Here is a 16534-nt window from a genome sequence, read left to right as displayed (position 1 = left end):
TTAGATTTAGTTCTTGGGGCTAATGGAATCAAGGAATACGGGGAGAAAGCAGGAACGAGGTATTGATTTTGGATGATCAGCCATGATCATATTGAATGGATCGAAGAGCCAAATGGCCTACTCCTGCACCTATTTTCTGTTTCGATGTCTCTCAGCACGTACTCCTGCAGTCTGGAATGTGCCAGTTGGCAACTGAAGAAGGGTCTCGACCTGAAACGTCACCCATTCCTTCTCTCCAGAGATGCTGCCTGACCCTCCACTGACTCTATCCACGTCTCACGCTACCTCAGCAAGGCCGCAAACATAATCAAGGACCCCGGTCTCACCACGGTCACTCCATCTTCTCCCATCAGGCAAGAGGTACAGAAGTTTGAAAACGCATATCTCCAGATTCAGTGACAATACCTTCCCAGCTTTTATCAGGCAACTGAACCATCCTCCCATCATCCCGAGTGCGGTCCTGACCTCCAATCTACCCATTGGAGACCTTTGAACTACCTGTAATCGGACTTCAATGACAGGAAGGGCATGGAAGATCAGTCAGGTCAGTTGCCAAAGAGCATGGCCTCACTCTTCACGCAATTTACTTTTAGTTTAGCTTAGAGATACAGCGCGGAAACGGGCCCTTCGGCCCACCGGGCCACAGCGATCCCCGCACATTAACACTCTTGTACCCACTAGGGACATTGTTTACATTTGCCAAGCCAATTAACCTACAAACCTGTACGTCTTTGGAGTGTCGGAGGAAACCGAAGATCTCGGAGAAAACCCACGCAGGTCACGGGGAGAACGCACAAACTCCGTACAGACAGCACCCGTAGTCGGGATGGAACCTGGATCTCCGGCGCTGCAATCGCTGTAAGGCGGCAACTCTACCGCTGCGCCACCGTGACTGCCGTCCTCTGTCTCACTGATCCACCTCAAACTGGTCGGAGATACTGATCAATCTGTGACCGACCGTAGATCTGAGTAGAAGACGGCGACATTGTCCATGTACAGGGTGGTTTTGTTCTGAGTGCTCCCACTGCCTGGCAATGTCACCCCTCTTAAGCTCTCATCCTTCCTGTGTAGTGTGACTGGGTAGTGTGTGGGTAGTGTGTGGGTAGTGTGTGGGTAGTGTGACTGGGCAGTGTGTGACTGGGTAGTGCGTGGGTAGTGTGTGACTGGGTAGTGTGTGTGTAGTGTGTGGGTAGTGTGTGACTGGGTAGTGTGTGGGTAGTGTGTGGGTAGTGTGTGGGTAGTGTGTGGGTAGTGTGTGGGTAGTGTGTGGGTAGTGTGTGGGTAGTGTGTGGGTAGTGTGTGGGTAGTGTGTGGGTAGTGTGTGGGTAGTGTGTGGGTAGTGTGTGGGTAGTGTGACTGGGCAGTGTGTGACTGGGTAGTGCGTGGGTAGTGTGTGACTGGGTAGTGTGTGGGTAGTGTGTGGGTAGTGTGTGTGTAGTGTGACTGGGTAGTGTGTGGGTAGTGTGACTGGGTAGTGTGTGGGTAGTGTGTGGGTAGTGTGTGTGTAGTGTGACTGGGTAGTGTGTGGGTAGTGTGACTGGGTAGTGTGTGGGTAGTGTGTGGGTAGTGTGTGGGTAGTGTGACTGGGTAGTGTGTGACTGTGTAGTGTGTGGGTAGTGTGTGACTGGGTAGTGTGACTGGGTAGGCGTGACTGGGTACCACAAAAACTAAAAACTTGCCAATGTACCTCGGTTCACGTGACAATAATAAACTATACTAAACTAATAGTACTCCCCTCTGAGAAGTGTAATTCAGATTTCATTGGACACACGTCACCAATGCGACCATTGAAATGGAGGGGAGGGGGTGGGGGTGGGGGGGGGGGCTAGGAAATGCATCATCGATCTGGCAGGATATGCAACTTCCTATTAGGATTATCATTCCCACCACTTTTCATGGAAATCGAGTTATCAATGAGGCGATTACCAAAATAAAATCAAGTGAGTAGCATTTTATTTGTGTTTCAGAAATACTTCAACATGACAAATTCATATTTTCGGGCAACAATCTAGAAGTCCCTCATGCGCCTGAAGGACCCGATGGTGGAGTTGTAGCCGCCCCAGTCATTGTATTTCCTGTACTCTCCGGGTCTCATGAAGTACTGTCGGCCTCTGTAGTTGGGCTGTTCATACAAGGTCCAGTAACCATCCATCACGTGACAGGAGTGGATGTCACGGTTACGGAAACGATCGTAGACGGAGGGACAGTCGTCCATGAATTCCATCATCTGCCCTCCAAAGTCAGGCCTCTCGAAAATCTTCATCCTGTAGTTGCCCCCTCGGTACTGGAATGGAAAGGCAACAAATCAAAGCATTCGGCAAAAAGTATTTTTATTTATGCTCGTGATTGTATCTATCTCCCGTTAGGTTATTACAGTTGCAGGTGAGATCTAAGCCCAAGAGCATTCAATAAGTGGACAATCCAGAATGATAATACATCAATGGAGATAGAAGCTAAGTTGCATTTGACAGTGGATTATTATTCATTCATTAAACGCAAAACCTCTAAGATAAAATTGAAAGTAATTTGGAAATGTTGTAAACTGTAATTGTTTTCTCGAAGGTGCGTAGATTATCAGTAAGATTACAACTAGAACACTATTAATGGTTCTCAGGTTGTATTGTCCAGATATTTGAAATGCTTTGGCGAGCTTTCAGAAGGAAGTGGAAGCTTTCATTGCCGAACCTGGGTATGGAGAAAGGCATCCCAAACCGAATATAGAAAGAGATGACTTCTTCGAGCTTTAAAGGATCAATCATTACAGATCCTCTCATGTTTCGACCGGGAGCAATCTCAATGCAACCAGTTCACATCGGTGATGGAGCAGGTAATATATTTAAAGGAAACATAGGCCAACCAAGGGAAACTAGGGTGTTTAATTCAACCTTCAGGATATTGGTGTCAACCAAATTTCCAGCAAGTGGAAGAAGCTTTGTTGCCCAGCCACTGTCTGCAGATCCATCCCAGTTCTCTCAACAACACTGAGTTGTATCCTGATGTTTTCGAGAGAGTGATAGATATAGATCTTAGGGCCAAGGGATAGGGGGAGAAAGCAGGAACGGGAAAAACTGGAGCGACTAGGATTGTATACACTGGAATTTAGAAGGAATTTGAGAGGAGATCTTATCGAAACGTATAAGAATATTAAGGGGTTGGGCACGCTAGAGGCAGGAAACATGTACCCAATGTTGGGGGAGTCCAGAACAAGGGGCCACAGTTTAAGAATAAGGGGTAGGCCATTTAGAACTGAGATGAGGAAAAACTTTTTCAGTCAGACAGTTGTGAATCTGTGGAATTCTTTGCCTCAGAAGGCAGTGGAGGCCAATTCTCTGAATGCATTCAAGAGAGAGCTAGATAGAGCTCTTAAGGATAGCGGAGTCAGGGGGTATGGGGAGAAGGCAGGAACGGGGAACTGATTGAGAATGATCAGCCATGATCACATTGAATGGCGGTGCTGGCTCGAAGGGCCGAATGGCCTCCTCCTGCACCTATTGTCTATTGTCTATTGTCTATTATCAGTCATGGTCACATTGAATGGCAGTGTTGGCTCGAAGGGCCGAATGGCCTACTCCGGCACCTATTTTCTATGTTTCTATGCTGTGTTGTGCATTGTAACACTCCTCAACACACCTATACACATCAATGTAGAGGGGCTGCACATAAATCAGGCATCCATTACCTGGGAAGGACCTGTATTCCAATATTATCTTGGGAATCGGGGGGAATCTGCTATTTAGATTCAATATATTTAGTGAATAGAAGCTTTGATTTAGTTCCAAGCAGAATGTGCACAAGGGTTAGATGGCATAATAATTTCAAATAATTTCAACACTTGCTAATTCTAAAAGCCCATCCAAAATAGGATTTGTAGGACAATATTTGCAGCTCTGCATGTCCATGACAAGAGTACAAACCCACCCAGTACTGTCCATGCCAAGGTAAATGCCAGTTAAATCTGCCCCAAATGTGAAAACTCCACATGAATGCAATAAACACTTGTGCAACGTTTAAAGAGAAGTGTGTAGGAGGGAACTGGTTTAAACTGAAGATAGACCCAAAAAGCTGGAGTAACTCAGCGGGTCAGGCAGCATCTCTGGAGAGAAGGAATGGGTGACGTTTCGGGTCGAGACCCTTCTTCAGAAGAGAACTCCAGCTAAGAAGCGAGAAGTGTTTTAGTGAAGCCTGCTGTTTCATGCTTCATTTCAAACTTACACCAAAATTTGAAATAGCATAAAGCAGGAAGATTAAAGTCACGAACGACAGAAAAAAGGAAGAACAATAAAAACCTTAACTTTGATATAAAAAATAGTTTAGTGATGGAGATTAATCTCCAAGAAAGAACATTGTTAACAGGTCCCAACACAACGGAGTTACAGTACATTAAAGTTTATGTGTCTTCCACTCACCTGAGGGTAACTGCGACAGGACCTGATGTTGTCGTTGAATCCCATCCAGCGCTGGTAGTCAGGATACTCCCCCCTGTTCAGGACATACTGGTACCCCATGTAGTTGGGTCTCTCGTACGCCACCCACCAGTCACTGTCCACACGGATGGAGTTACAGCGGCTGAAGTAAGGAGACAGATCAGCACAGTCAGTGCTGCACTCATAGTGCCGGCCCTGGAAGTTCCTGTCCTCGTAGAAGATGATCTGTGGGGAAATTAAACAGGTGAGTTATTATTTTTCATCTGGTTGAAACATTATTGGCAAATCCTGAACACATGGGGAGCTGCCTTGCCTTTCCCATTTTGAGCTTCAGTCTGGAGATCCACCTGTATACAACACTGCCTCATGCAGCAGGGTATTTATATGCTGAACCAAAATGCCACTGTTGGAAATACCTTTGTTATTCTAATGGTTTCAGTAGTATATATCAGCTAAAAGACAAAGTTAACATAAAACCTTCTAGCACGGCAGACAAAGGCCCCTGATTCAGGTTTATAGATGACCTCAGATCCTTTTTCATTCTGCTTTGACTCTTTTTAAATGTTCTGGGCCAAATTGGTGAGACCACACCTGGAGCATAGCTTACAGTTTTGGTCTCCTAATCTGAGGAAAGACATTCTTGCCATAAAGGGAGTACAGAGAAGGTTCACCAGATTGATTCCTGGGATGGCAGGACTTTCATATGAAGAAAGATTGGATAGACTCGGTTGTACTCGCTGGAATTTAGAAGATTGAGGGTAGATCTTATAGAAACTTACAAAATTCTTAAGGGGTTGGACAGGCTAGATGCAGGAAGATTGTTCCCGATGTTGGGGAAGTCCAGAACAAGGGGTCAAAGTTTAAGTATGGTTTAAGGATAGTTTAAGGATGGCTGCAGAGGGTATGAGGCGTGAATTGTCAAGGGTATGTGGTGTGAATTGTCCAAGATAGACTGGCAATTGATGCTGAAAGGGTTGACGGTGGACATGCAATGGAAGGCATTTAAAGGTCGCATGGATGAACTGCAACAAGTGTTCATCCCATTTTGGCAAAAGAACAAACCAGGAAAGGTAGTGCATCCGTGGCTAACAAGGGAAATCAAGGATAGTATTAAAACAAAAGATGCAGCATACAGATTAGCCAGAAAAAGTAGCATACCAGAGGACTGGGAGAAATTCAGAGACCAGCAGAGGAGGAGAAAGGGCTTAATTAGGAAAGGGAAAATAGATTATGAGGGAAAACTGGCAAGGAACATAAAAACTGACTGCAAAAGCTTTTATAGATATGTCAAGAGAAAAAGATTAGTTAAGACAAATGTAGGTCCCTTGCAGTCGGAAACAAGTGAATTGATCATAGGGAACAAGGAGATGGCAGACCAATTGAACATATACTTTGGTTCTGTCTTCACTAAGGAAGACATAAACCGTCTGCCGGAAATAGCGGGGGACCGGGGGTCTAATGAGATGGAGGAACTGAGGGAAATCCAGGTTAGTCGGGAAGTGGTGTTAGGTAAATTAAATGGATTAAAGGCAGATAAATCCCTAGGGCCAGATAGGCTGCATCCCAGAGTGCTTAAGGAAGTAGCCACAGAAATAGTGGATGCATTAGTGATAATTTTTCAAAACTCCTTAGATTCTGGAGTAGTCCTGAGGACTGGAGGGTAGCTAATGTAACCCCACTTTTTAAAAAGGGAGGGAGAGAGAAAACGGGGAATTATAGACCAGTTAGCCTAACATCGGTAGTGGGGAAAATGCTAGAGTCAGTTATTAAAGATGGGAGAGCATCACATTTGGAAAGTGGTGAAATCATCGGACAAAGTCAGCATGGATTTACAAAAGGCAAATCATGTCTGACGAATCTTATAGAATTTTTCGAGGATGTAACTAGTAGAGTGGATAAGGGAGAACCAGTCGATGTGTTATATCTGGACTTTCAGAAGGCCTTCGACAAGGTCCCACATAGGAGATTGGTGTACAAACTTAAAGCACACGGTATTGAGGGTTCAGTGTTGAGGTGGATAGAAAATTGGTTGGTGGACAGGAAGCAAAGAGTAGGAATAAACGGGTCCTTTTCGGAATAGCAGGCAGTAACTAGTGGGGTACCGCAAGGCTCAGTGCTGGGACCCCAGTTATTTACAGTGTATATTAATGATTTGGACGAGGGAATTGAATGCAACATCTCTAAGTTTGCGGATGACACGAAGCTGGGTGGCAGTGTTAGCTGCGAGGAGGATGCTAGGAGGCTGCAGAGTGACTTGGATAGATTAGGCGAGTGGGCAAATGCATGGCAGATGCAATATAATGTGGATAAATGTGAGGTTATCCACTTTGGCGGCAAGAACAGGAAAGCAGAGTATTACCTGAATGGTGAACGTTTAGGAGAAGGGCGGTACGGTAGCGCAGCGGTAGAGTTGCTGCTTTACAGCGAATGCAGCGCCGGAGACTCAGGTTCAATCCTGACTACGGGTGCTGCACTGTAAGGAGTTTGTACGTTCTCCCCGTGACCTGCGTGGGTTTTCTCCGAGATCTTCGGTTTCCTCCCACACTCCAAAGACGTACAGGTATGTAGGTTAATTGACTGGGTAAATGTAAAAATTGTCCCTAGTGTGTGTAGGATAGTGTTAATGTACGGGGATCACTGGGCGGCACGGACTTGGAGGGCCGAAAAGGCCTGTTTCCGGCTGTATATATATGATATGATATGATATGATAAGGGGAGATGCAACGTGACCTGGGTGTCATGGTGCACCAGTCAATGAAAGCAAGCATGCAGGTGCAGCAGGCAGTGAAGAAAGCGAATGGTATGTTGGCATTCATAGCAAGAGGATTTGAGTTTAGGAGCAGGGAGGTTCTACTGCAGTTGTACAGGGCCTTGGTGAGACCGCACCTGGAGTATTGTGTGCAGTTTTGGGCTCCTAATCTGAGGAAAGATGTTCTTGCCTTAGAGGGAGTACAGAGAAGGTTCACTAGATTGATCCCTGGGATGGCGGGACTTTCATATGAAGAAAGACTGGATAGACTAGGCTTGTACTCGCTGGAATTTAGACGACTGAGGGGGGATCTTATAGAAACATATAAAATTCTTAAGGGGTTGGAGAGACTAGATGTGGGAAGACTGTTCCCGATGTTGGGGGAGTCCAGAACCAGGGGTCACAGCTTAAGGATAAGGGGGAAGTCTTTTAGGACCGAGATGAGAAAACATTTCTTCACTCAGAGAGTGGTGAGTCTGTGGAATTCTCTGCCACAGAAGGTAGTTGAGGCCAGTTCATTGGCTATATTTAAGAGGGAGTTAGATTTGGCCCTTTTTGCTAAAGGGATCAGGGGGTATGGAGAGAAGGCAGGTACAGGTTACTGAGCTGGATGATCAGCCATGATCATATTGAATGGCGGTGCAGGCTGGAAGGGCCGAATGGCCTACTCCTGCACCTATTTTCTATGTTTCTATGTTTCTAAGGATAAGGGGGAAGTCTTTTAGGACCGAGATGAGAAAGTATTTCTTCACAGAGAGAGTGGTGAATCTGTGGAATTCTCTGCCACAGAAGGTAGTTGAGGCCAGTTCATTGGCTATATTTAAGAGGGAGTTAGATGTGGCCCTTGTGGCTAAAGGGATCAGGGGGTATGGAGAGAAGGCAGGTACGGGATACTGAGTTGGATCAGCCATGATCAAATTGAATGGCCGTGCAGGCTCGAAGGGCCGAATGGCCTACTCCTGCACCTATTTTCTATGTTTCTATGTCTATGTTTCTATTATTAACACATTTTTACTGCTGATCCTTTTTACAGAAGATGAAATATGACTTTGTCCTGGATTTCAAAGACAGTGTCCGGGCCTTCAGTGTCCGGGCCTACAGTGTCTGGGCCTACAGTGTTCGGGCCTACAGTGTCCGGGCCTACAGTGTCCGGGCCTACAGTGTCCGGGCCTACAGTGTCCGGGCCTACAGTGTCTGGGCCTACAGTGTCCGGGCCTACAGTGTCCGGGCCTACAGTGTCGGGGCCTACATTGTCCGGGCCTACAGTGTCCGGGCCTACAGTATCCGGGCCTACAGTGTCCGGGCCTACAGTGTCTGGGCCTACAGTGTTCGGGCCTACTGCGCTGTCCGGGCCTAATATGGGACAAGGGTCCCATACGGGACAAACCAATTTATCCCAAAATACGGTATGTCCCATCTAATAAGGGACAGTTGGCAACCCTAGTTCTCAGGATTGTGGTGTGGCAGTTCCAGAGACAAAGTCCAGAGATCACAATGACAAATTTTGGACAATCTGCGAGTTCTCTAATTTATGTGGAATTGCGGTGCATTTATTGACCTGTCTTTTGGAGGTGTATGAATTATAATTGTTATAAGTCCATTCGGAAGAAGGCAACATGTTTAAGTAACTGCTACAGTAAACAACACATCAAAGGAAAATTGTGGATATAAGGAGCAGATGGATGTTTGTTATGGGAATACTCTCAGTGATCACTGTAATTGACACTCTTTAATAAAGTCTTGATTGTCTTACCCGATCTTTGTGTTGCCATAAGTCATAAGGTCATAAGGAATAGGAGTAGAATAAGGCCATTCGGCCCATCAAGTCTACTCCGCCATTCAATCATGGCTGATCTATCTCTTCCTCCTAACCCCTTTCTCCCGCCTTCTCCCCATAACTGCTGACACTTGTACTAATCAAGAATCTATCTATCTCTGCCTTAAAAATGTCCACTGACTTGACCTCCACAGCCTTCTGTGGCAATGAATTCCACAGATTCACCACCCTCTGACTACAGAAATTTCTCCCCATCTCTTTCCTAAAAGAACGTTCTTTAATCCTTTAATTGGAGTGAAATTGTGTGCGGTTTTGGACACCCAACTGTAAGACGGTTGTCATTAAGTTGGAAAGGGTGCAGAAAATTTTCACCGGGATGTTACTGGGCTTCAGTTACAGGAAGAAGTTGGATAGACTAGTACTTTATAAGAGTGAAAGAGGTTGAGGCAAGACCTTACTCAAATATAGACAAAAATATGAGGAGCATGGATGAATTGGAATCTGCCTTTTTCACAGTCGAGGATTCTAAAACTAGAGTGAATGGGCTTTGTGTGAGAGGGGGGAGAGATTTAAGAGAGATATCGGGGAGCTTTTCGACTCTGGGGGTTGCCCAGATGTTGCCCACATCTGGAATGACGTGCCACAGGAGGTTACAGTAGTGGACAAAATTATGACTTTCAACAAATATTTGGACACATTTCTGGAAAGGAAGGGTTCAGAGGCATAATGGCCAAATACAGGCAAATGGGATTAGACAGTAGCCAATAGGCCCGGACTAGCCCAGAAAGACAACTTGGGCAACATGGGCAATTTCCCATTCTCCTATACACTATGACTCTATGGAACATAGACACCAGGCCTACGATTGTAGATAATCCATTGTTTTCCATGCTCTCCTGATGGGCTGGTTGGATTATCTAGTGCATTGTCAAGTGAACAACAAGTTTATTACTTGGAGACCTGTGACACGTATTAGAGAGAGCTCTAGGGGCTAGTGGAATCAAGGGACATGGGGAGAAGGCAGGCACTGGTTACTGATTGTGGATGATCAGCCATGATCACAATGAATGGCGGTGCTGGCTCGAAGGGCCAAATGGCCTCCTCCTGCACCTATTTTCTATGTTTTCTATGTTTTCTTCCAGGCGTGGCAGTGGCTAAGTTAGTATGATAATAGATGTCCCTAAATGGTTCAACTATGCATATTTGGGGTGGAAATAAGAAATGGACAATTGTTTATTTCAAAAATAGTTTATTTTGCAAAAGAAATGTGGAAAACCAAAACCGTGCAAAAATGTTAATACATTTCTGGTGTCATTATATTTAATATTGCTCGTGTTACACACAGCAGTGTTAGCAATTCCCTTTTTTAAACATGTAGCAGGTGGAGCTCTGGAGCGATACAATTTCCCTTGTTGGTGGGTGTCCCCAGCAGTGAGCCCCTCAAAGTCCAGCAACAATGTCCTCTCCCACTTCAAGTCGGCTGCACCGAACTTCAGTGTGGAATTTACAAGGATGAGAGGGGATCTTATAGAAACATTTAAAATTCTTAGAGGATTGGACAGGGTAGATGCAGGAAAATGTTCCCGATGTTGGGGGGAGTCCAGAACCAGTCGTCCAGAACCAGAGTCCAGAACTATGCGTCACAGTTTAAGAATAAGGGGTAGGCCATTTAGGACTGAGATGAGGAAAAACTTTTTCACCCAGAGAGGCCAATTCACTGGATGTTTTCAAGAGTTAGTTAGATTTAGCTCTTGGGGTTTAGGGATATGGGGAGAAAGCAGGAACGAGGTATTGATTTTGGATGATCAGCCATGATCATATTGAATGGATCGAAGAGCCAAATGGCCTACTCCTGCACCTATTTTCTGTTTCGATGTCTCTCAGCACGTACTCCTGCAGTCTGGAATGTGCCAGTTGGCAACTGAAGAAGGGTCTCGACCTGAAACGTCACCCATTCCTTCTCTCCAGAGATGCTGCCTGACCCTCCACTGACTCTATCCACGTCTCACGCTACCTCAGCAAGGCCGCAAACATAATCAAGGACCCCGGTCTCACCACGGTCACTCCATCTTCTCCCATCAGGCAAGAGGTACAGAAGTTTGAAAACGTATATCTCCAGATTCAGTGACAATATCTTCCCAGCTTTCATCAGGCAACTGAACCATCCTCCCATCATCCCGAGTGCGGTCCTGACCTCCAATCTACCCATTGGAGACCTTTGAACTATCTGTAATCTGACTTCAATGACAGGAAGGGCATGGAAGATCAGTCAGGTCAGTTGCCAAAGAGCATGGCCTCACTCTTCACGCAATTTACTTTTAGTTTAGCTTAGAGATACAGCGCGGAAACGGGCCCTTCGGCCCACCGGGCCACAGCGATCCCCGCACATTAACACTCTTGTACCCACTAGGGACATTGTTTACATTTACCAAGCCAATTAACCTACAAACATGTACGTCTTTGGAGTGTCGGAGGAAACCGAAGATCTCGGAGAAAACCCACGTAGGTCACGGGGAGAAAGCACAATCTCCGTACAGACAGCACCCGTAGTCGGGATGGAACCCGGGTCTCCGGCGCTGCAATCGCTGTAAGGCGGCAACTCTACCGCTGCGCCACCGTGACTGCCGTCCTCTGTCTCACTGATCCACCTCAAACTGGTCGGAGATGCTGATCAATCTGTGACCGACCGTAGATCTGAGTAGAAGACGGCGACATTGTCCATGTACAGGGTGGTTTTGTTCTGAGTGCTCCCACTGCCTGGCAATGTCACCCCTCTTAAGCTCTCATCCTTCCTGTGTAGTGTGTGGGTAGTGTGTGGGTAGTGTGTGGGTTGTGTGTGGGTAGTGTGACTGGGCAGTGTGTGACTGGGTAGTGCGTGGGTAGTGTGTGACTGGGTAGTGTGTGTGTAGTGTGTGGGTAGTGTGTGACTGGGTAGTGTATGGGTAGTGTGTGGGTAGTGTGTGGGTAGTGTGTGGGTAGTGTGTGGGTAGTGTGTGGGTAGTGTGTGTGTAGTGTGACTGGGTAGTGTGTGGGTAGTGTGACTGGGTAGTGTGTGGGTAGTGTGTGGGTAGTGTGTGGGTAGTGTGACTGGGTAGTGAGTAGTGAGTGACTGGGTAGTGAGTAGTGAGTGACTGTGTAGTGTGTGGGTAGTGTGTGACTGGGTAGTGTGACTGGGTAGCGTGACTGGGTACCACAAAAACTAAAAACTTGCCAATGTACCTCGGTTCACGTGACAATAATAAACTATACTAAACTAATAGTACTCCCCTCTGAGAAGTGTAATTCAGATTTCATTGGACACCCGTGACCAATGCGACCATTGAAATGGAGGGGAGGGGGTGGGGGGGGCTAGGAAATGCATCATCGATCTGGCAGGATATGCAACTTCCTATTAGGATTATCATTCCCACCACTTTTCATGGAAATCGAGTTATCAATGAGGCGATTACCAAAATAAAATCAAGTGAGTAGCATTTTATTTGTGTTTCAGAAATACTTCAACGTGACAAATTCATATTTTCAGGCAACAATCTAGAAGTCCCTCATGCGCCTGAAGGACCCGATGGTGGAGTTGTAGCCGCCCCAGTCATTGTATTTCCTGTACTCTCCGGGTCTCATGAAGTACTGTCGGCCTCTGTAGTTGGGCTGTTCATAGAAGGTCCAGTAACCATCCATCACGTGACAGGAGTGGATGTCACGGTTACGGAAACGATCGTAGACGGAGGGACAGTCGTCCATGAATTCCATCATCTGCCCTCCAAAGTCAGGCCTCTCGTAAATCTTCATCCTGTAGTTGCCCCCTCGGTACTGGAATGGAAAGGCAACAAATCAAAGCATTCGGCAAAAAGTATTTTTATTTATGCTCGTGATTGTATCTATCTCCCGTTAGGTTATTACAGTTGCAGGTGAGATCTAAGCCCAAGAGCATTCAATAAGTGGACAATCCAGAATGATAATACATCAATGGAGATAGAAGCTAAGTTGCATTTGACAGTGGATTATTATTCATTCATTAAACGCAAAACCTCTAAGATAAAATTGAAAGTAATTTGGAAATGTTGTAAACTGTAATTGTTTTCTCGAAGGTGCGTAGATTATCAGTAAGATTACAACTAGAACACTATTAATGGTTCTCAGGTTGTATTGTCCAGATATTTGAAATGCTTTGGCGAGCTTTCAGAAGAAAGTGGAAGCTTTCATTGCCGAACCTGGGCATGGAGAAAGGCATCCCAAACCGAATATAGAAAGAGATGACTTCTTCGAGCTTTAAAGGATCAATCATTACAGATCCTCCCATGTTACGACCGGGAGCAATCTCAATGCAACCAGTTCACATCGGTGATGGAGCAGGTAATATATTTAAAGGAAACATAGGCCAACCAAGGGCAACTAGGGTGTTTAATTCAACCTTCAGGATATTGGTGTCAACCAAATTTCCAGCAAGTGGAAGAAGCTTTGTTGCCCAGCCACTGTCTGCAGATCCATCCCAGTTCTCTCAACAACACTGAGTTGGATCCTGATGTTTTCGAGAGAGTGATAGATATAGATCTTAGGGCCAAGGGATGGGGGGAGAAAGCAGGAACGGGAAAGACTGGAGCAACTAGGCTTGTATACACTGGAATTTAGAAGGAATTTGAGAGGAGATCTTATCGAAACGTATAAGATTATTAAGGGGTTGGACACGTTAGAGGCAGGAAACATGTTCCCAATGTTGGGGGAGTCCAGAACAAGGGGCCACAGTTTAAGAATAAGGGGTAGGCCATTTAGAACTGAAATGAGGAAAAACTTTTTCAGTCAGAGAGTTGTGAATCTGTGGAATTCTCTGCCTCAGTAAGGCAGTGGAGGCCAATTCTCTGAATGCATTCAAGAGAGAGCTAGATAGAGCTCTTAATGATAGCGGAGTCAGGGGGTATGGGGAGAAGGCAGGAACGGGGTGCTGATTGAGAATGATCAGCCATGATCACATTGAATGGCGGTGCTGGCTCAAAGGGCCGAATAGCCTCCTCCTACACCTATTGTCTATTGTCTATTGTCTATTATCAGTCATGGTCACATTGAATGGGAGTGTTGGCTCGAAGGGCCAAATGGCCTACTCCTGCACCTATTTTCTATGTTTCTATGTTGTGTTGTGCATTGTAACACTCCTCAACACACCTATACACATCAATGTAGAGGGGCTGCACATAAATCAGGCATCCATTACCTGGGAAGGACCTGTATTCCAATATTATCTTGGGAATCGGGGGGAATCTGCTATTTAGATTCAGTCTATTTAGTGAATAGAAACTTTGATTTAGTTCCAAGCAGAATGTGCACAAGGGTTAGATGGCATAATAATTTCAAATAATTTCAACACTTGCTAATTCTAAAAGCCCATCCAAAATAGGATTTGTAGGACAATATTTGCAGCTCTGCATGTCCATGACAAGAGTACAAACCCACCCAGTACTGTCCATGCCAAGGGAAATGCCAGTTAAATCTGCCCCAAATGTGAAAACTCCACATGAATGCAATAAACACTTGTGCAACGTTTAAAGAGAAGTGTGTAGGAGGGAACTGGTTTAAACCGAAGATAGACCCAAAAAGCTGGAGTAACTCAGGAGGTCAGGCAGCATCTCTGGAGAGAAGGAATGGGTGACGTTTCGGGTCGAGACCCTTCTTCAGAAGAGAACCCCAGCTAAGAAGCGAGAAGTGTTTTAGTGAAGCCTGCTGTTTCATGCTTCATTTCAAACTTACACCAAAATTTGAAATAGCATAAAGCAGGAAGATTAAAGTCACGAACGACAGAAAAAAGGAAGAACAATAAAAACCTTAACTTTGATATAAAAAATAGTTTAGTGATGGAGATTAATCTCCAAGAAAGAACATTGTTAACAGGTCCCAACACAACGGAGTTACAGTACATTAAAGTTTATGTGTCTTCCACTCACCTGAGGGTAGGTGCGGCAGGACCTGATGTTGTCGTTGAATCCCATCCAGCGCTGGTAGTCAGGATACTCCCCCCTGTTCAGGACATACTGGTACCCCATGTAGTTGGGTCTCTCGTACGCCACCCACCAGTCACTGTCCACACGGATGGAGTTACAGCGGCTGAAGTAAGGAGACAGATCAGCACAGTCAGTGCTGCACTCATAGTGCCGGCCCTGGAAGTTCCTGTCCTCGTAGAAGATGATCTGTGGGGAAATTAAACAGGTGAGTTATTATTTTTCATCTGGTTGAAACATTATTGGCAAATCCTGAACACATGGGGAGCTGCCTTGCCTTTCCCATTTTGAGCTTCAGTCTGGAGATCCACCTGTATACAACACTGCCTCATGCAGCAGGGTATTTATATGCTGAACCAAAATGCCACTGTTGGAAATACCTTTGTTATTCTAATGGTTTCAGTAGTATATATCAGCAAAAAGACAAAGTTAACATAAAACCTTCTAGCACGGCAGACAAAGGCCCCTGATTTCAGGTTTTTAGATGACCTCAGATCCTTTTTCATTCTGCTTTGACTCTGTTTAAATGTTCTGGGCCAAATTGGTGAGACCACACCTGGAGCATAGCTTACAGTTTTGGTCTCCTAATCTGAGGAAAGACATTCTTGCCATAAAGGGAGTACAGAGAAGGTTCACCAGATTGATTCCTGGGATGGCAGGACTTTCATATGAAGAAAGATTGGATAGACTCGGCTTGTACTCGCTGGAATTTAGAAGATTGAGGGTGGATCTTATAGAAACTTACAAATTTCTTAAGGGGTTGGACAGGCTAGATGCAGGAAGATTGTTCCCGATGTTGGGGAAGTCCAGAACAAGGGGTCACAGTTTAAGTATGGTTTAAGGATAGTTTAAGGATGGCTGCAGAGGGTATGAGGCGTGAATTGTCAAGGGTATGTGGCGTGAATTGTCCAAGATAGACTGGCAATTGATGCTGAAAGGGTTGACGGTGGACATGCAATGGAAGGCATTTAAAGGTCGCATGGATGAACTACAACAAGTGTTCATCCCATTTTGGCAAAAGAACAAACCAGGAAAGGTAGTGCATCCGTGGCTAACAAGGGAAATCAAGGATAGTATTAAAACAAAAGATGCAGCATACAGATTAGCCAGAAAAAGTAGCATACCAGAGGACTGGGAGAAATTCAGAGACCAGCAGAGGAGGAGAAAGGGCTTAATTAGGAAAGGGAAAATAGATTATGAGGGAAAACTGGCAAGGAACATAAAAACTGACTGCAAAAGCTTTTATAGATATGTCAAGAGAAAAAGATTAGTTAAGACAAATGTAGGTCCCTTGCAGTCGGAAACAAGTGAATTGATCATAGGGAACAAGGAGATGGCAGACCAATTGAACATATACTTTGGTTCTGTCTTCACTAAGGAAGACATAAACCGTCTGCCGGAAATAGCGGGGGACCGGGGGTCTAATGAGATGGAGGAACTGAGGGAAATCCAGGTTAGTCGGGAAGTGGTGTTAGGTAAATTAAATGGATTAAAGGCAGATAAATCCCTAGGGCCAGATAGGCTGCATCCCAGAGTGCTTAAGGAAGTAGCCACAGAAATAGTGGATGCATTAGTGATAATTTTTCAAAACTCCTTAGAT

At 45.4% G+C, this 16534-nt stretch overlaps 2 protein-coding genes across 2 annotated transcripts; both read right to left on the bottom strand.

Moving 5' to 3' along the window:
• Window positions 1–2008: 2008 nt before the first annotated feature.
• LOC144596094 (gamma-crystallin M2-like) lies at window positions 2009–4505 on the bottom strand. The gene is made up of 2 exons (XM_078404258.1): window positions 4407–4505; window positions 2009–2284 (listed from the first exon to the last, which is right to left on the bottom strand). The coding sequence occupies exons 1-2, from the start codon at window positions 4503–4505 to the stop codon at window positions 2009–2011; spliced, it is 375 nt and encodes a 124-aa protein (XP_078260384.1).
• A 7976-nt stretch (window positions 4506–12481) lies between these two features.
• LOC144596093 (gamma-crystallin M2-like) lies at window positions 12482–14979 on the bottom strand. Its single transcript, XM_078404257.1, has 2 exons — window positions 14881–14979; window positions 12482–12757 (listed from the first exon to the last, which is right to left on the bottom strand). The coding sequence occupies exons 1-2, from the start codon at window positions 14977–14979 to the stop codon at window positions 12482–12484; spliced, it is 375 nt and encodes a 124-aa protein (XP_078260383.1).
• Window positions 14980–16534: the final 1555 nt, after the last annotated feature.

Source organism: Rhinoraja longicauda, chromosome 8, assembly GCF_053455715.1.
Source record: "Rhinoraja longicauda isolate Sanriku21f chromosome 8, sRhiLon1.1, whole genome shotgun sequence".
Taxonomy (NCBI): Eukaryota; Metazoa; Chordata; class Chondrichthyes; order Rajiformes; family Arhynchobatidae; genus Rhinoraja; species Rhinoraja longicauda.
Note: the sequence above shows the minus strand (reverse complement) of the source record. Positions and strands in the feature narration are given on the sequence as shown.

Excerpts from the sequence above, each read along its gene's own strand:
- LOC144596094 (XM_078404258.1), bottom strand. The coding sequence starts at position 4,505 with ATGGGGTACCAGTATGTCCTGAACAGGGGGGAGTATCCTGACTACCAG. Across the intron at positions 2,285-4,406 it reads CCTGTCGCAGTTACCCTCAG|TACCGAGGGGGCAACTACAG; the intron begins GTGAGTGGAAGA and ends TTTCCATTCCAG.
- LOC144596093 (XM_078404257.1), bottom strand. The coding sequence starts at position 14,979 with ATGGGGTACCAGTATGTCCTGAACAGGGGGGAGTATCCTGACTACCAG. Across the intron at positions 12,758-14,880 it reads CCTGCCGCACCTACCCTCAG|TACCGAGGGGGCAACTACAG; the intron begins GTGAGTGGAAGA and ends TTTCCATTCCAG.